Source organism: Hydractinia symbiolongicarpus, chromosome 10 (assembly GCF_029227915.1).
Source record: "Hydractinia symbiolongicarpus strain clone_291-10 chromosome 10, HSymV2.1, whole genome shotgun sequence".
In the NCBI taxonomy this organism is placed as follows: domain Eukaryota; kingdom Metazoa; phylum Cnidaria; class Hydrozoa; order Anthoathecata; family Hydractiniidae; genus Hydractinia; species Hydractinia symbiolongicarpus.
In genome coordinates this window covers 13,743,326-13,761,139 of record NC_079884.1, presented here as the reverse complement: position 1 = coordinate 13,761,139, position 17,814 = coordinate 13,743,326, and the positions used below count along the sequence as shown (strand labels likewise).

Below are 17,814 nucleotides of genomic sequence, written 5' to 3'. Positions count from 1 at the left end.
TTCTCAAATACTAATCATGCATCAGAATAAGCCACCTCGTCCCCGGGAGTCCGAACATATGCTATTCCTGTGTCTAAAAAATACAAGATGCCGCGGGGTCGAGGTTGTAGACTAAGCAGATGTTCATTGTCGAATTGTCAAAATTAAAGGTAGCCTTAACATGGGTTCGAAATAAGATTTCAAACCGCAAGGAAATTCGTGTTTACTGTTTTGACATCAAAGCTTCACAACCTCGTCCCCAGGGTCTTGTGGTCCATGAGCCGTTATTACAGAGATCAACTTATCGACAAGACAAAATGCACTGGGATCGAAGTTGACAGCTTCACAAACTGCACATAACTTTGTAAACATGCGCAATATATTCATTTCTGGTAAATATTTTGAGGTTGAAATAAAATTTCATTTCGGTCATTTGACCAACATGAATTTAACACCAAACTGAGTTCCATTTCTCCCACAATCACGTAAACTAGACAAGAGAGCAAAATAAAAAATTCAGTCCTCGAACTAAATTTGATGTAAAGACTGCCTGAGAAAGAAGACATCATACAGTTGATAAAGTGGGGAAAGAATTAAAATAATTCGTTATTTGTTATCACGGTAAAATAAGAACCAAAACAAAAATTGCTTCCGTTATCCTACATAAAAAAAAGTTCAAAATACTTGCAACGTGTAATAACAAATAACAAAGCGTTTCTAAGAATTCAAGAGAACAACTAAATTCATCCAATGAGAGATTAAGTGAACTGACTCGACCAATGGCAGTTCCAGTAAATAATTTGAGAGCCAATAAAATTTTAGATTGCGTAATGCTTTAGGATATATAAAATATAACTTATAAATAGAAAATATAACAGCTTTAAAATATTCATTGGTTTTGGTTAACAAGACAATGAGGAAGGTAAGCTTTAAACAGAGTTTTAGTTAGAGGGGATAGTACTTCATAACAACATTTATGAACGCAAATATTTTTTGTATTAGAAACATACTTTTGTGTTCAGCCCTGAGAGAGTCATGAAAGTGTTGCTGACCTGTAATCTTATACTTCAACCAACAACCTCGATGCCTGGGCCTGTAGTGTTTTTTTTTTGTACGAGGATGAAACACGAGCCACTACAAAACGATTTTCAGCTTGAGTTTTACAACTTATAAGTTCACTTTTGAAGTTTCTCAGAGTAGTACAATTTTTCATGATGCAAATGAGAAATCTTATTCTCTACTGTTTGTATATGGCTTTTCCAAGACAGGTTTTCGTCAATAAGAACACCTAAAAAATTTAAAGAGCTTTCCCTTTTTATGCTAATTTCATTTATACATATATCTGGAAGTTTCAATGGCAAGCAAGATTTAGACTTTTTGCAGAATAGCGTATATTTTGTTTTATTTACAGTTAGGGACAGTGTGTTTGCTTTATAAACCATTCATTAATACTACTCAGTTCTTTGTTTACCATAGTAAAGAGTGTTTTTATATCTTTGTGAGCGTAGAATAAGTTAGTATCATCTGCAAAAAGAATAAAGTTTATAAGTGTCGATGCATAAGGCAAATCATTAACATTTATTAAAAAAAGTTCACTCTACAATTTCTCATGATGCAAATGAGAAATTGTGTAAGTGTTACGTAAAGTTTCATGACGTCATCTGATGTATTTTTGAGACAGATCCCTTTTAAGAAGAGTAGGCAACCGAAAATTTCACAGATATTCGTTAACGAAGTTTTTTCTTTCGATCTCTGATTGTTTACAAGAAATTGAAAAAAGAATATTTAATTATTTATTAGTTATTTAAAGTGAACTTGCAGAACTCTTATTCAACATTTTTTGTGCATACGAATGCCCCCTGTCATAATAAAACAAAATTAATAATTCTCAAAGCATTTGTTTCTAATATGATGATATTTTTTCTCACGTCAAGGGGTTTGAGGGTATAATATGCATATAAATGTTCAAAAACAGGAAATGTAATAAAGCAAATAAAACACTGCAGAAAAAAAAACAGCGAGGGAAACATTTCTACCTTTTCCAATAACTCTTGCACCAATTACGCTTTGTCTGTTGATGTCATAGGTATAACCAGATTTCTCAGTTGTGTAAAATCCCTTACTCGAGACTAAACTAATACAATGTTTGTTCACACAAATGAAATGAAACTTCGTACCCAGTCCCGCTCTGAAAGATTTTTCTTCACGAACCTTCAATTTATCATGGTACATCTTACACACAGCAACATCGCTTAAGTAATTTTCCAAGGCTTCGATTGATATTATCCAGTGATGAACAGCCTAGGAAAATTGTTCATCATCCATAACCTCGATTTCACTTTCTGATTTTTCTTCTTCGTCAGACGAGCTGAATTCAACTTCCAATTTTGCTTTGACTGACAGAAGCTTTGTTTTCATTTTCAAAATTAACTTGGATCCCTTGTTCTCGCAGTAATTTATCTTGATCATACCAAGATCCTTTGTCCAATACCTTTGCCTCTTTTCGTTTCTCGGAATCAAATTTCCATTGTTTATTTTTCCTTTTTTTTCTTGAAGTTTTGAATGGATTTCTACGATAATTTGACGATTTCGAAGACATTTTCACGATAACAAAAAGAAACCTATAATAATAAAAAAAAATGACGAAATGCTATATTATATAATTTAGCTTTTTTCCAGTACTTTTTGTCTCGCTTATATCTCACACCTTGCATAAATATTGCGTAAGCAGAAAGTTCTCAATGATGAAGGTCAGATTTTTTTAGTAAACGTGAGTCATAACTCACTTCGTGCATAGAAATATTTGATCGCCACAACAAAGACATATGGAGTGGAACATTTTGTAACGCTAAATCCTTCAATTTTGAGGAAACATTTTAGAATAAAAATTAGTTCATTGGAAAGAGCAATTTTAATAGTAAAATGTTCCTTAAAAAAAATGTAAAAAAAAGTAATTATATACCATACCGCTACCTTAATGATTTAGATTATTCGCGATATTTTTAGTATCACATTTTTGGAATTTTTTACAACTCTAGATGTAATGTAAATATTTTTTTTTCTTTTTTTTACGTTAGTTTTAACCTTCTCTCTTTAACCTATCTCAACTAGATGGGGCTTGATGATAAGACAAAATATGTCTTCTACTTGCTCCAGTCATTATTTGATTGTAAACGCGAACAAACATGTACAAAAAATATATTCTGACGAAATATATACATACATACAAGTTTTAATAAAAAATGTTTTTATTCCTCAGCTCTGCGTTCCAGTATACTTTACTATATCTCGATGTCCCCGGTGTGCGCTAAGAAGCGCGCTGGGAGCAAGGTTATTAGACAACGCCCCTTGATACCAGCTTTCATCTTTTCCGAGTGACCTCAGGAGCGAAGTTGTCTCGCCTTTTTTCTTCCGTGTATGTTTGTTGTTGCCGCAGGAGATTCCCTAAGTGTTTACAGCAAAGATAAATGGCGCATTTTAAAATTCCACGTGCTTTTACTTTCTCTTATCTTTAACTTTATGTTGACCATCATGTACTGCGTGTGATAAAAAACGGTTAGTAATTTATAACATGATAATACGGTTTATTGTAACAGTATTTTTACCATTTATTTAAACAACGAGGAGAGTAGCTAGCTAGTTATATAAACTAAGACGGCGAAAACAGAGAACGAGAGACAGGATTTATCCTATTAAGTATACAAAAATATGAATGCCCTGCCTGAGATCTAATCCTTATGTCAAATGCCAGAAAGTAGGGTTGACAAATACTTACCTAGTTAGTTAGCTAATACAACGCAATGTTTAAATTTTGCTTTGGGAACATGGACATGTGCACTCATTTCTGTAGCTAGGTAGCTAGCTACGTACAAATATAAACAATCAATCAATCAAAATGTATTTGATGCTCAAGTAATAGATGTACAACATGTTGTTATTGTGGCGCCGTAGATTAGTGGTTATAGCTCTCGTACTCTGTGCAGGAGACCAGGGTTCGATTCCTCTTGACGGCGATTCAACATGGGCGAGTGAATGTTACCATAGCCCCGGGTTAACCCAAGCCATGTGAGGGAAATTGGGAAGATGGCACACTGTGTGGGTCGTTGGATGTTGCCGGGAGTTGTCTAGTAGAGCGTGGGCTCTAATTGGGTCTGCATAGCTCAAAATGAGCATTAAATACTCTAGGACTCTCCATCTACGCCATGGCCCCTCCTAGAAATAATAAACAGGGTATATCCCTTGATATTTGTGAGGCTAGCTATTATGCACATCTATCTATCTATCTCTACTACCCATAGTCCTTTTGTCTTACTGTTGATCTTGACAGTAAAATAATAGCGGTATTATAGGTTGTTACCATTTTCCCAAAAGCCGTCACATATAGAATATCTTAGGGCAGCGAGGGGTTCTGATTCGCTTTAAGGTCTGATGTTATTTCACTTTTTTCTCTGTTAGAAACAACGATAAGCAACTAAATGACTTACACTGAAATGGAAAGTATATTTTTAGAAAAAAGCTGACAAAATGGTTAAAGCCAACATTTCACCAACAGACAAAAAACTGCTGCCAAAAGCTGTTCCAAAAAATAAAGGTAAGTTTTTTTATCATGTATGTACTGTAAGTTTTTAAGATAAAAACTAGTCGTTAGCCCGTGGAAAAATCCACGGGTTCGCCCATTCATTTTATACCGCATTGCATGCTTCTCGCTACTTACCCAGCTAAGCTACCATTTTGCGTGACAGACAGACGGACAGACAATAAAAACACAAAAACGATTTGCTCATATCATGTTTTAATAAAACCTTCTGCTTCATGGCATTATTGCAGTATTAAAAACATCAAATTTCAGATTTTTTATCTCTGGTAATATAAATGTTTCATCAATCCACATTATGAGTAGATTGGTGAAACAAAGAAAGTAGAAAACTTTGCATACTTTGTTCCTAAAACAATTATTAGCAATATTGAGCAATATAGAGCTGACATTCAGTTTGTATGCAAGCGTTGCAAAGGTGAGATTATAGAGAATGAAGTATTTCCAGCTTTAATGATGTACAACAGTGGCTCGTTAGAGATGGTTGAGAACTTCTGTTACTTAGGTGATATGTTGGGCAGTGAAGGGGGTGTTGGAAGAAGTGTTACTTGCAGGATAGGTTCTGCTTGGAAAAAGTTCAGAGAGTTACTTCCTTTGTTGACAAGCAGAGTCCTGTCAATTGAGGCAAAAGGTAAGTTGTATGAGGCCCGTGTAAGAAGTGTTATGTTGTAAGGTAGTGCGACATGGGCAGTGAAGCAGGAAGATCTTGACCGTTTAGAAAGGAATGATATGAGAATGGTTAGGTGGATGTGTAACGCCAGTCTGAGAGACAGAAAGAGTTCAGATGAGCTAAGAAGCAGGCTAAGTCTCTGTAGAATTAAAGATGTTATCCAGATAAGAAGATTGAATTGGCTGGGGCACTTGGAAAGAATGGAGGAGGATAATTGGGTAAGAAAGTGTAGAGACTTGATAGTTCCTGGGGCAAAGCCCAGAGGCAGACTGAGAAAGACTTGGCAGGAGGTTATAAGGACAGACTTGATAGAGAGGAAATTGAGTTTAGATCTAACACAGTCTAGATCAGATTGGAAGAGGGTTATTAATATACCCCTTCCAACCCATGCTAGCATGGAAAACGGACGTTAAGCCGAGAATGATGATGATGATGATGATTGGAAGTTCCCTAACCATATTTGTTTCCACTCAAGACCAAAGTGATATACATTTATTATTGTTTATTAAAGTGATTTCAGGCAATGTCCATTATATTAGGATCTAGCATGTGTCAAGTCCTAAACTATTCCAAAAGATGTAAATAGTATTGTAAAAATTACAAACATCTCGTTTATTTTCATACATTCATTCCTGTATTTCTATATCTTCTTTTTAAATCACACGTACAGAGTAATGTTATATGTTGACTTACCCATTCGTAGCAGTGGCTGTCTTTATGAAAGTTTTATCACACTGGATTTGAGTCATTGTTATTGCTCATTTCACTGGATAAAAAAATTCTGTACTATTTTCACTCGTAAACAAAAAGCTGACGTTGTGCTTTCCTGATATAAAGTTAAGGAAGAAGACCTTTATCTTTAGCCGTTTTTATTGAAGCTTGGTTAAGATGAAGAAAGAAGCTGTTGTTGCTAAAACCTTTTAAGCATAATTGAAGTGAAGTAAATTAATAATTTTAAAACCACAAAATTTTGGATGACTTGGAAGGACGCTATGTTTTAAAGTGTTTTTATGTTACAATACGTAATATTTCGTTCTGTTTGTAGAGTTCCTCATAATTAGTCAATATTTAGAGACTTTATGCATGGAAATTTTTCTTTCTTATTATCAGCGTCAAATGAACAAATTTTCATCATGTGCATTTCACCACATATTAAAGAATCTTAGCTAAGAAAATATAAAGTTTCTTTTGAAGTAAGCTTTTTTCTCTGCACATAAGCGCAGAGAAAAAAGCTTGCATACGAAAACTATTTTTGAAAACAAAGCTTTTGTCCAGAGTGGTCAGAATGTTAGATAAAATTTTAAAGCATGCAAAGAGTTTGACAACCTCCTACACAGAGCGTTTTTAGAAATCTTAATCTTGACACAGCAAAGGCTGGGTTTATTTTTGACTATTTTTTTTTTCCTTTTTTGACACCATGTTCTAGTTAGTTTTATGAACAATTTGGTTCAAATACAAAATTTATGAACATGCAAGTGATGCAACTGGAGGGAAACTGAGCTTATTTTTTTATTAATATCTGTATCGGTGTTATATGGACAAATTCTTTGCAGGAATGTGCAGACTAAAATTTTTGTTATGTGTACTGTAATTTCAAATTGACAGTGGTTTCTTGTTTTCTATTGGTACTGTTATCAATGGGCAAAGATTTTATTTATCCATGGACTAACTGGACTTGCAACAAAGCATACAACATATAATTTTATTTTAGACATAAAAATTAAACATTTAGGGAACTGTTGCTCCCAATTTGTAAAAAATAAAATAAAAACAGGCCTTTACCTTATGGAAAGTGTGTTTTTATTACCCTTATTTCCTTAACAATTTATTGAAAGCATGTAATTCTATAAATTACTATGATTATTACAGATAGATTACGTCCTGGTTAGAAAGTCAGACAAGAAAGTGGTGAAGGACGTGAAAGTTATATCAGGGAAGAGTGTGTTTCCCAGCATAAGTTGCTGATTTGTGATATTATCTTAAAGAGTGTTAAAGGAGCCAAGGAAAAGTACAGGCCCCGTGGTAAAGTCTGGAAGCTGAAGAAAGAGATTGTAGCAAGACAATTTAGTGCAAAAGCTCAGCAGTTAGCCCTCAATGGTCAATGTGATAGTGACAATGTTGAAAGTACTTGGACTACTTTGAAGAATTGTATTCTAGAAGCTTCGGATGATACCTGTGGGTGGACGAAAGGACCAGCTAGACATAGACAGACCTGGTGGTGGAATAATAAGGTTGACCAGTGTATAAAGGAAAAGAAGAAACTTTGGAAAGAGTGGAAGTTAGGTGGTAGTAAAAATATTTACTTAGAAGCTAAACGTCGTGCTCACAGCTACAGCAGTGTATAAGGCAAAATCAGAAGCAGAGAGAAACAGATTTGCAGATGTGTTAAGAAGGGAAGACCAGCGCAATGAGGTTTTCAGGAGCAAAGCAAATGAAGAAGATTAATCAAAATGTCAAAATCACATGGTCCTATTTAAATTTTCTTGAAGGTCTATACGAAACATACAACAACTAAATAATTTTTTTTTTAAAAAAAAATATTGTATTGACAGGTCATGTTCTGCCTAAGTAGGATTTTATTGACTTATAATTTTCACAATTTTTTAAAATCACAATTTTCTTTAATAAAGTCTATAAAACATTAATAAAAATTTGTTCTGTAATTTACAAAACTTGATGTCAACACCATATTGATATGAAAGGAATGTTTATTAGGATTATTGCATTGCACCTAGAACTTTTAGGACAAATGAGTTGGGAACGGATGAAAATAAGTATCTCATCTCTTATTTAGTTAATCTGGGATTGACTCCTTTGGGCCAATTTACTAAAGCTGGGTCAATTCCCATCTTAAAACCAGCGGATTAGAATTCGTTATCAAAAAAAAAACACCTCCTTATCTGCCTGTCATAAACACATGATTCTTTACATTTTGATCAACATTTAAGCTCAAAAAAACTGGTTAACAAATTTATTACTTAAAACATTTTTTGTTAATGTTGTCAACAAAATTCTCAAAATATGTTATTATTTTTATTATTCTTTTGCCCTGAGTGAACACAGGTCTTTAAAATTAGTATATATTAAGGACATTCCTAAAAGACCGGCCTTGGTAAAACATTCATCTTCTGCCATTTTAAAATGATAATTTATTTTTTAGCCAAAAAGAAGCAGGACAAGTTCGGATTTTCATCACAACGGCATGTTGACATGATGGAGCAGTTGAAACTATTGGTTGGAATAACAGACCACAGCATGTTTGAAATTAAACTGTTGGCATTGAGGAATAACATTTTGCTGTACATCAATGAAGATGTTATACCTGCTGAGCAGACAGGCATGCTACTGGAAGCCTTTTCAAGAGCTTGTTTATCTAATGATGAAAAGATTTTGTCAATGTTGTCAGCTTTTCCGGTATCGTGTTTGACAGAAAAACAACTTGCATTTCACCTTTTAAAATGGACAACATCTCAAGATGACAGGTTTTGTGCCAAAATTGCATTACACTGTTTGGAGATATTCGAAAACTGCTTACGAATTTACCAAAACTCGCTGCATTCAGTGTGCTTCGATGGATTGGAGAATTTTATAGCCTACCTGAAAGACAGTAAACTTCAAAACAGGGTGAGCTAAATTTTCTGTCACATTTTTTTAGCATAGCAAGGTGAAAGTCTTTTAAAGTGTACCTCTCATAAAGACAAGCCGATCTCATTTGCAAAAGCTTGTAAAGTTGTTAAGGAACCTTCGAGTTTATGGAAATATTTCTAGGAAAAATTATGACATTATCAAGTAGCTTTAAAACAAGCTATTGGTTTTATTAATCATATAACTAACTTTGTAAAACCCTAATTAAATGGCTAAGAAACCTACATACATTTTGTGAAACTGTTAAAAACAGTAACTTTTTCGAAAAAAAATTCCTATACACCTTCACAACATCTTTTATATCAAATCAACTTGATTTTATATAAAGTTTAGTGTTTGGGACATTATGTAAGTTATACATTGAGAAAAAGAGTTTAAAAAAACAATTAAGTTTCAAAAGAACATCGCTCATTAAAAGATTTCAATAAGGGGTTTTCAAAAATATTTCATCGCCAATTTTTCGTCCATTGTGCTTAGATGAAATAAAAGTAGTCAGTTTAATAACAGAACCCTGATACTGTTTCAAATTGACTTGTTTAATTGGAACTCTTAAGAGACCAAGCAAAATAGTTCCATTTTAGGGTTAGGGTTCCACATTTTAACTTCCATTTCACATTTTAACTACTTCACATTATTGTTATTATTATTTATTATTTTATTACTATTTATTCAGGATAGCCTCTTCAGTTCCAAATGGAACTGTTATCTAAAAGGCGTCCTAGTGCATTTAAAGGTCCCATTTGAGCTACGGAAGGATTTCAAACACAACATCCAACACTAGACAACCGCCTAAGATATCAATTCTATTCTCATGCTAAATGTGAAGGATTGATTCATACTTTTATAGTCTCTAGCATGACTAGGTCGGGTTTGAACCCAAGACCTTAAACACTGGAGGCGAACGCTCTACGAAAAGGCCACCAGTCGGTAGTTGTTCGTGATTCATTCTTATTAAACCATTTTAATTTTCTTCAATGACACTTTTCCAACTAAGTTGAATAATGGTTTTTTTTTAATATTACGAAGAATAACTGGAGAAGATAGTTCCACTAAGTCAAAAATCACATAATCGAGTATTTAGCAGCAACTGTGTGTCTTACGGGTTTCTTTTTTACATTAAGATGAAGCGGTTACTCCACACTCACTATAAAGTGGTCTGCCGACACAGCCAAACTAATCCCGCCACAAATCGTCTTCCTTCTCGCAAAACAGACAAGTACACTTGTTTTATGCAATATGATGATTTTAGAAGATTACCCACAATCCCGACTGCTGATGACATTCTGACTGAAGGAAAGATTGCATTGCGTCCTATTATAACACAAGGTAAAGTTTCTTAATTTATTAAAGGTGGAGGGTGGAGGGTGTAATTTTTGCAAAAAAATTTAAATTATTCCATTCAGGAAAGAAAATCTTTTAAAAAAAAGCACGCGCTTTCTCTTTGGAAATCTTGGTGCCCTTGTAAATAAAAAAACTAAATCAAGCGTGATTTACATAGATTTAACTACTGCAAACTGTTTTAATCAATCGTTCAGAAATTTGTTTTCTTATAGTTGAATGTGAACAAAATAATTTTGCAGTGCTTTTGTTTTGCTTCAGGCGGCTATCCCAACGGAGAAGAGTATCTGGACACTCAGTATCGGTTGATACGGGAAGATCTTCTTTCACCCCTTAGAGAAGGTATTCAAGAGATTATTGAGAAAAAGCGAGACAAGAAAATCAGATTGACTGTGTTTTCAGGAGTGCAAGTGCTATACCCTGTCTGCACGTTTCGGGGTATGACCTACAGAATATGTTTTGATAATAGCAATATGTATGGCATTCCTTGGGAACAATCTAAAAAGTTAATATTTGGAAGCTTACTGTGTTTTACCAGTGATAATTTCAAAACCATGATTTTCGGCACTGTAGCGCATCGTGATCCAATGGCTCTCCGTCATGGTGTTTTCGATGTTCGATTTTCAAACAGCAAAGAAGTGCACCAGTATACGAATAAGAAGGTCTTATCCATGGTGGAGTGCCCGTCGTTTTTTGAAGCATATCGACATGTAATGGAGTGTTTGAAGGAAATCAATCCGTATAATTTACCGATGACACGGTATATTGTGGAATGCCAGACCAACTTGAAACCTCCAAAATATTTGCTCGATCGACCCACAGCAACGTATGATTTGAGAGGCGCTTTTGGGGTATTCGAAAACAAGTATAAAAAGGTTCCTGTGCTTCAGCTAAAAGAGAGATGGGAATTTGCAACAGAATTGAATCAATCTCAACTTGACGCCTTGCAGCATGCACTACTAAACGAATTTGTTCTCATCCAAGGACCACCGGGAACTGGAAAAACCTTTTGTGGTCTGCGCATTGCACATTGTTTGTTGGTTAACAAAACCGCTTGGAATCCGTCCGGCGACACGCCAATGTTGATCGTTTGTTTTACGAATCACGCTCTTGATCAGTTTTTGCTAGGATTGATAGCGTTTGGTCATAGAAGTATTGTCAGAGTTGGCGGTCGTTTCACTGAGGAAATGGAACAATATTCGATGAAGTCGGCGAAACAAAAATTTCGTCAGAAATGCAAAATGCAGGAAACATACAAGTTGCTACAATATAAGAGAAATGTGACGTCAGAAGCTGGAAAACAATTTGCTGAGGATCTCCAGCCCTATTTAAAATCTGTGAAGAATTACCAAGAAGCTGTCAGAAGAGGTCGAATTGTAACATTTCGCGATATTAGACATTGCTTGGAAGAACGTCACGTTGAGTATTTTGCGGAACAAGACGTGCATTGCGAAGGTCTGAAAATATCAATAATGGACATTTTTCTTGATTTATGCAAGATACCACTACCAATCCTGAGAAATATTTCGAGACTTGATACACATATTGAATCTGTGAACGATATCCCAGAAGAGAGGAGTTACTTGTTTCGAGACGAAAGCAAGCAGGAAGACCTTATTGATGTTATTGGGGAAGGCAACGCCCTTGTCGAGAGGTGGGTAATCGATGAAGACGAGTTTCGTCCTATTGAAACTGCTGATAACGTGTTTGAATTTATCGATGATTTTGACGAAGCAACCTTCGTTGATAAGGATGGGTTTAAGTTAGTCTCGATGACAAAACGTGAGAAGGAAAGTAAAGTTAGAAAACACATCAACAGTGTCGAAGCTATGGATGCTGACGAAGCTCAACAAGTAGAAAATCCTTGGCAGCTTAATCTCACGGATCGATGGAGGTATTCACTGTTTTTCTGTGTCAACGATCTTTAATACTAATTTTAAAATTAATTTTCCCGTATTTATTAGTCCTTGATATCCAATCCCTTATTTATTTTTTATCCAATCAATTATTGGCAGATGGTAATTCTCGAAAGGAATCTCTCACATTCGCCAAAAGGAAAGGCTTAAGTTGGGTTTTTATAAAACGACAGGCTTGTTTAGGCAAGAGTTGTACAGCGGTTAAATTAACGATTTTATCTGGAACAAATACTTTAACGATACGAGACATACTATGCAACAAATCATTTATAGAAAGAACTGTTTTTTTTTTGTTTGTTTTTTTGTTTTGTTTTTTTTACCTCTGTAACAGTTGGACGCCATCATTGTACAACTCTTGTTCCGCTATTATACTTTTGTACGGAGACTTTAGTGTGACTTTTTGATTAACAAATTTTAGGTTATACAAGTACTGGCTATCAATCTTCATGCAAAACTATGATGAGTATATCGAGCTGTCAATCCAACAGTATGAAGATGCGTGCGAGGAAGCAGCTCAAGTGAGAGAAGAAGAAGAAGAAATTATATTAAGATCGAAAGAAGTTATTGCTATGACTACCACCTGCGCTGGTCGTTATCGTCACATCCTGCAGAAAATCAAGCCGAAAGTTGTGGTTATTGAAGAGGCTGCGGAGGTCCTAGAAGCCCATGTCATAGCCTCTGTCATCAAAGAAACAGAACACTGCATACTGATTGGAGATCACAAGCAGTTACGTCCGAGTCCAGCGGTGCACGAGCTGGCCTCAGATTATCATTTAGATCTGTCTTTATTTGAAAGAATGGTAAACAACGGAATCAAATGTTCAACATTGAACGTACAGCATAGAATGCGTCCTTGCATATCTCGCTTGTTGCGACACATATACCCTGAGTTGACCGACCACGAAAGTGTTTCAACATACGAGGATGTTCTTGGTTTGGATAAAAACTTGTTCTTTATCAATCACTCTGAAATGGAGAAACGAGAGAGAAAAACGACCTCAAAGGCTAATACACACGAAGCGAAATTCCTAAGCTCGCTTTGTTTGTACTTCTTAAACCAAGATTATGACCCAAGCCAAATTACAATCCTTACAGGTTATACTGCACAAGTTCAAGAGCTGCGTACCTACATGCCCAGGTCTGTGTTTGAAGGAGTAAAAGTGACCAGTGTTGACAACTTTCAGGGTGAAGAGAATGATATCATTCTACTGTCCCTGGTAAGGAGCAACGAGAAACAGACTATTGGTTTTCTCAAAACGGAAAATCGCATTTGTGTGGCACTCTCAAGAGCAAGAAAGGGACTGTATGTGATCGGAAATTTCGATTTGCTTTATGAGCAAAGTGACCACTGGAGAAAGATTATCACTGATGCGAAAAACATGGACTGTTTTGGCGAGGGACTTGATTTAGTTTGTCAGAATCATCCTGAAAAGAAGATTCAAGCTTTTGGGTGGCGTGATTTTGAAGATGCTCCAGAGGGTGGGTGTACAAAGGTATGTGGCTTTCAACTCCCCTGCTTGCATGTCTGTGAAGCGTGGTGTCATCCCTACGATAAAGAGCACGAAGAATACGATTGTCAGGAGAAGTGCTTGAAATTGACATGTGGAGAAGACAGCCACAGGTGTCAACTTCAGTGTCATTTTGGAGATGACTGCAGTCCATGTCAGATTAAGGTGGAGAAATTGCTTCCATGTGGACACACTCAACAAACTCAATGTTCTGACGAGCCTACTGAAGTTATTTGTCAATCTCCTTGTCAAAAATTAATGCAGTGTGGCCATAATTGTTCAAATAAATGTGGTGAAGAATGTAGTCCGGTAGATGAATGCCAATTCACGGTAGATAAAAAGCTAGGTTGTGGTCATACGCAAAATGTGGAATGTAGTAAAAAAATAGAAAATGCTGAATGCCAGATCAAATGTGAATCTGTTTTAGAGTGTGGCCATGCATGCTCGGGGACATGTCATGGTTGTCGTAGAGGGAAATTGCACGTTAGATGTGACGAACCGTGTGAAAAAGTTCTTACTTGTACACATGAATGTCAGTCAAGATGTGGCCAAGCATGTCCACCTTGTCAGGAACAGTGTGCTTTTGTGTGTACGCATAACAAAGTTATAAGTAAATGTGGAGAAATGTATGAACTTTGTCAACAGCCTTGCGATAATGCGTGTGAACACAGACAATGTAACCGTCTGTGTTTTGAAGAGTGCAATGTTGAAAGGTGCGAGGAGAGGTGCACACTTTCGCTTGATTGTGGTCACACATGTACCGGTGTTTGTGGTGAGAAATGCCCAAAGTTTTGTAAGGTTTGTCAGGAAGATTTATTTGCTAATAAACCAAATTCAATGTTTATTAGTTTGGAATGTTGTAATAATCTACTCACTGTGAACCAATTAGATGGCATTATGGATTCGCGTATGCTGACGTCAGTTGTTCCGCTAAAGTACGAGGAATGTCCGGTTTGCGATACAGTAATATCTAACATAAAGAGATACAAACCATATATCGCAAGAGTAAGGGAAGATTTTCGCAAGGTTGAAGCGTTTCAAGTTGAAAAGGAGGCGAAAATGGTGGACGAACTGATTAGGAGAGCATACACAGTATGTCAATCCCTAGCCATATTGTATTTATCATGTCCTAAATTGCTTAAGAAACAAAACAATAAAGATTATCAGCTGATAGCTAACTGTATCGACATAAATTCGTTCAAAAGAAACCTAGATTTACGGTACTTAGCTCGCAACGAAACGAAATCGAATTTGCTGTTGCTTGCAGAACGCATGGTGCAATGTAGTCGATTGTTAGACGCATATCGCGTAAATAATCAAGTCTCGATACTGCAATACGCAGAACAGTTACGAGCTAATATACGCGAGGCAGGTTCTCTCGACGGTCGCGGGCCGGCAATGCAGGAAGCTGTGAAGGAGATAGTCAACAAAGGTATGGAAAGTGCATTAACCATCCAAGAAGCAAAAGATCTGCTTGTGCTACTCGAGCGCATTTGTTTAAAGTTGCAATGTATTATATGTCAACGCGAGCTTCGTAATATACCAACCGATCTCGAAACCATCAAAGGTATCGACAAGATGTTTAAAAAGACTGTCAAGGTTTTAAACAGCAGTGCGTTTTTGAGTGAGGAACAACTGGAGAAGATGAGACTGGAAGCTAGTTGTTACGTTGAGAAGTTTGAGCTTAAGAGAGTAGAAATAACCCCGCAAATTATATTCGGATCCACAGATGCTACGACAAAAAGAGTCTGGTATAAATGCAGTCGTCAACATTTGTTTGTCCCTCACTTACAGGATGAAGAAATATCGTGTCCGAAATGCGGCTGCTCTGATGAAGGAACTTGTGCCAACGGTGACACAGATGAAAGTTTAACAAACGAAGACTGGGATAGTTGTGAGGTATCTTTGGATGCTTCTAATGAAGACTTTTATTCGCCCTGTTCTAGCAGCGATCAGCTAAGCGAGGAAGAGCAATCTGGAACAGACATTAATTCGAACATTGTGACAAGAAGAGAAAATGTAGTAGCGTTTGTCGAAACTTTGACAAGTCGGTTCGCTCTCACAAATTTAAGTAAGTATTATATTTTCTTAACCTAGAGGAGATTCGCAGAGTTTTGTCTCATGACAAGGGATTCTCATATTTTTGTATATGGTTGCAGCCATTATGTTTTTTTTTACGCATAGATACTGACTCTGCGATGAAGTCAAAATAAACAAAGCGGAAAAATTTTTTAAAAAGCCTAATAAACAGGAGTGGGAGGGTTTAATTAGATGGTGCAAGAAACTGTGAAAATAAACCATACTTTGAGAAAAAAAGGCTGCCACTACAATATGGATGAAAATAAATTAAAAAGATTAGAATTTTTTTTTAACATTTATAAACGAGCTGGAAAAGAAAGCGAGGCATTCGGGACTAAAAGTAAGGAGAAAAACATTTGCACCACTTAAATTTCCAACGGTGATAAAAAAAACTGCATTTACTTTTACTACTTTTAGTTGATAAATAAAAAACCGAACCATCACGAAGCTGGGAAGATATAACGTAAGAAAGCTAATGCGACAACTGGACGACTTCATCAACTTTTTTCACGTTGTATTATGTTGTTTCTATTTTTAAATGTTTTCCTTTGGATGTGGTAAAGTTTTTTTGTAAGAATTATATCTTTTAGTTTGATCCTTGTGATTCTTAGAAAAAAGTTATTTTGAGCCTAATATTCAAATATAGTGGCGTCTGATGTTCAAGAAACGAATTTTTATAAAAAAAATATGTATATGGCTTCGAAATTTTACGCTTTAAAAAATAAAGGAAATTAAGATATCTTATGGTTTCCCGAACCTTTGGCTACGATTAGTTTATATTTGCAAGAATCTCTCCAGTCAGTTTTTTACAAGTTAATTTATACGAGATATTTCGCATATTAACTTGCTTCTTAGTCCACGTATAAAATAAAAAGACTTCTCGACACTTTGTAGCTGCTAGTGAAACGTTTGTAAATTCTCTTTAATTATCATTGTATCTTATTGTTTATATGTAAGTTTAAATTGTTATTTTAACTTTAATTTCTTTATGCTTCAGTACACAGTCAAACCTGTAAAAAGCAGACACCTGTGGTTACAGAAAAAGGATCTGTGTTCTGGTGTCCGTCATACAGAGGATATTTTATAAGGGGTACCGTAAACGATACATCAAAGAGTGTCCGCTATGTACAGGTTTGATTGGTCACGTACAACTACGGAATAAACATTTCAAAAAATAGCCGTTTTTGCCCATTTATTTAAATTGCCAAATTACATGAACTAACTGATTCTCCACAAGCGGTAGGCCACGAGAGCTTTATTTGGCATATGAATTGTCCAACGCGGTTTCCAGATTTCCCGCATTGTGGAGCACCCCCTCCCTCCGTCGTCCGACCCAAAAACATCTAGGAGTTCAAGTAAACGGAGCATGTAGTAATTAACATGAATCAAGATTTTTGTGGTAACCAACAAGTCCTTATATTTCTATGAACTTTAACAAGTGAACTCTGCCAATTTTTGGGGTGTGTTATATGGGACCTAGGAACGGGGTTGAAAACGACGTTCCTATCTGCTTGTGGTTATGATCTACGAAATTTAACCTTTCCCGAAATGTTTTTTCCGCGTGTGATGTGTATATAAGAATTTTAATATTATATAGATAGCTAAAAATATTTTTTGAACTTTGCACGTTCCTGAACTTCTTATTAATCTTGAAATTATGTTGCGTTTTCAAAACTACAATTTTAAGGTCTCAATCTGGTTTTAATGAAACGCCAAATCTGCTTTTAATGAAATACCAACACAAATAAATTACTGAGTTCAGGGAAAGTCTGAAGAACTTTTTTAAAATACATATTTAGAATTTTATACTCCCATACTTTTCTTCTGTGTTCATCAGACCAATGCAGTCAAGGTGTAAAAAGACTTCAGTTTTTTTGCTGATAAGTAGTCCCAAAATGCTTGCAGAATGCCTTGTCGCCCAAAATCTCGTTTTTCCGAAATTTGCAGAATTAATTGCAGATACCGAAGATTCATCAATTTTAGTAAGCTTTCAGAAATAAAAGTATTTTAAATAAGCAAGAAAAGAACCTGATGGCTCAAGTTACAATTTTTGCGCAAAATTGACGTTCACGAAATGAACGCTTA

At 35.7% G+C, this 17,814-nt stretch overlaps 1 protein-coding gene across 2 annotated transcripts; it reads left to right on the top strand.

The window, feature by feature from the left end:
* Positions 1-860: 860 nt before the first annotated feature.
* On the top strand, positions 861-17,337 carry LOC130612527 (NFX1-type zinc finger-containing protein 1-like). 2 transcript variants are annotated; one of them, XM_057433846.1, is made up of 7 exons: positions 861-901; positions 4,489-4,570; positions 8,404-8,867; positions 10,010-10,214; positions 10,488-12,120; positions 12,561-15,721; positions 16,147-17,337. In XM_057433846.1, exons 1-7 carry the CDS (start codon positions 893-895, stop codon positions 16,155-16,157), a joined length of 5,565 nt encoding a protein of 1,854 aa, XP_057289829.1. In that variant the 5' UTR covers positions 861-892; the 3' UTR covers positions 16,158-17,337. The 2 variants fall into 2 exon arrangements, with proteins under 2 accessions (XP_057289829.1, XP_057289830.1); XM_057433847.1 differs by lacking the exon at positions 861-901 and adding an exon at positions 1,711-3,534.
* The last annotated feature ends 477 nt before the right edge of the window (positions 17,338-17,814 follow it).

What these genes read in the sequence shown, in the direction of transcription:
- LOC130612527 (XM_057433846.1), top strand. An exon ending in GCGTCCTATTATAACACAAG is followed by an intron (nt 10,215 to 10,487) that starts GTAAAGTTTCTT and finishes GTTTTGCTTCAG; the next exon opens with GCGGCTATCCCAACGGAGAA. An exon ending in AATCTCACGGATCGATGGAG is followed by an intron (nt 12,121 to 12,560) that starts GTATTCACTGTT and finishes AACAAATTTTAG; the next exon opens with GTTATACAAGTACTGGCTAT.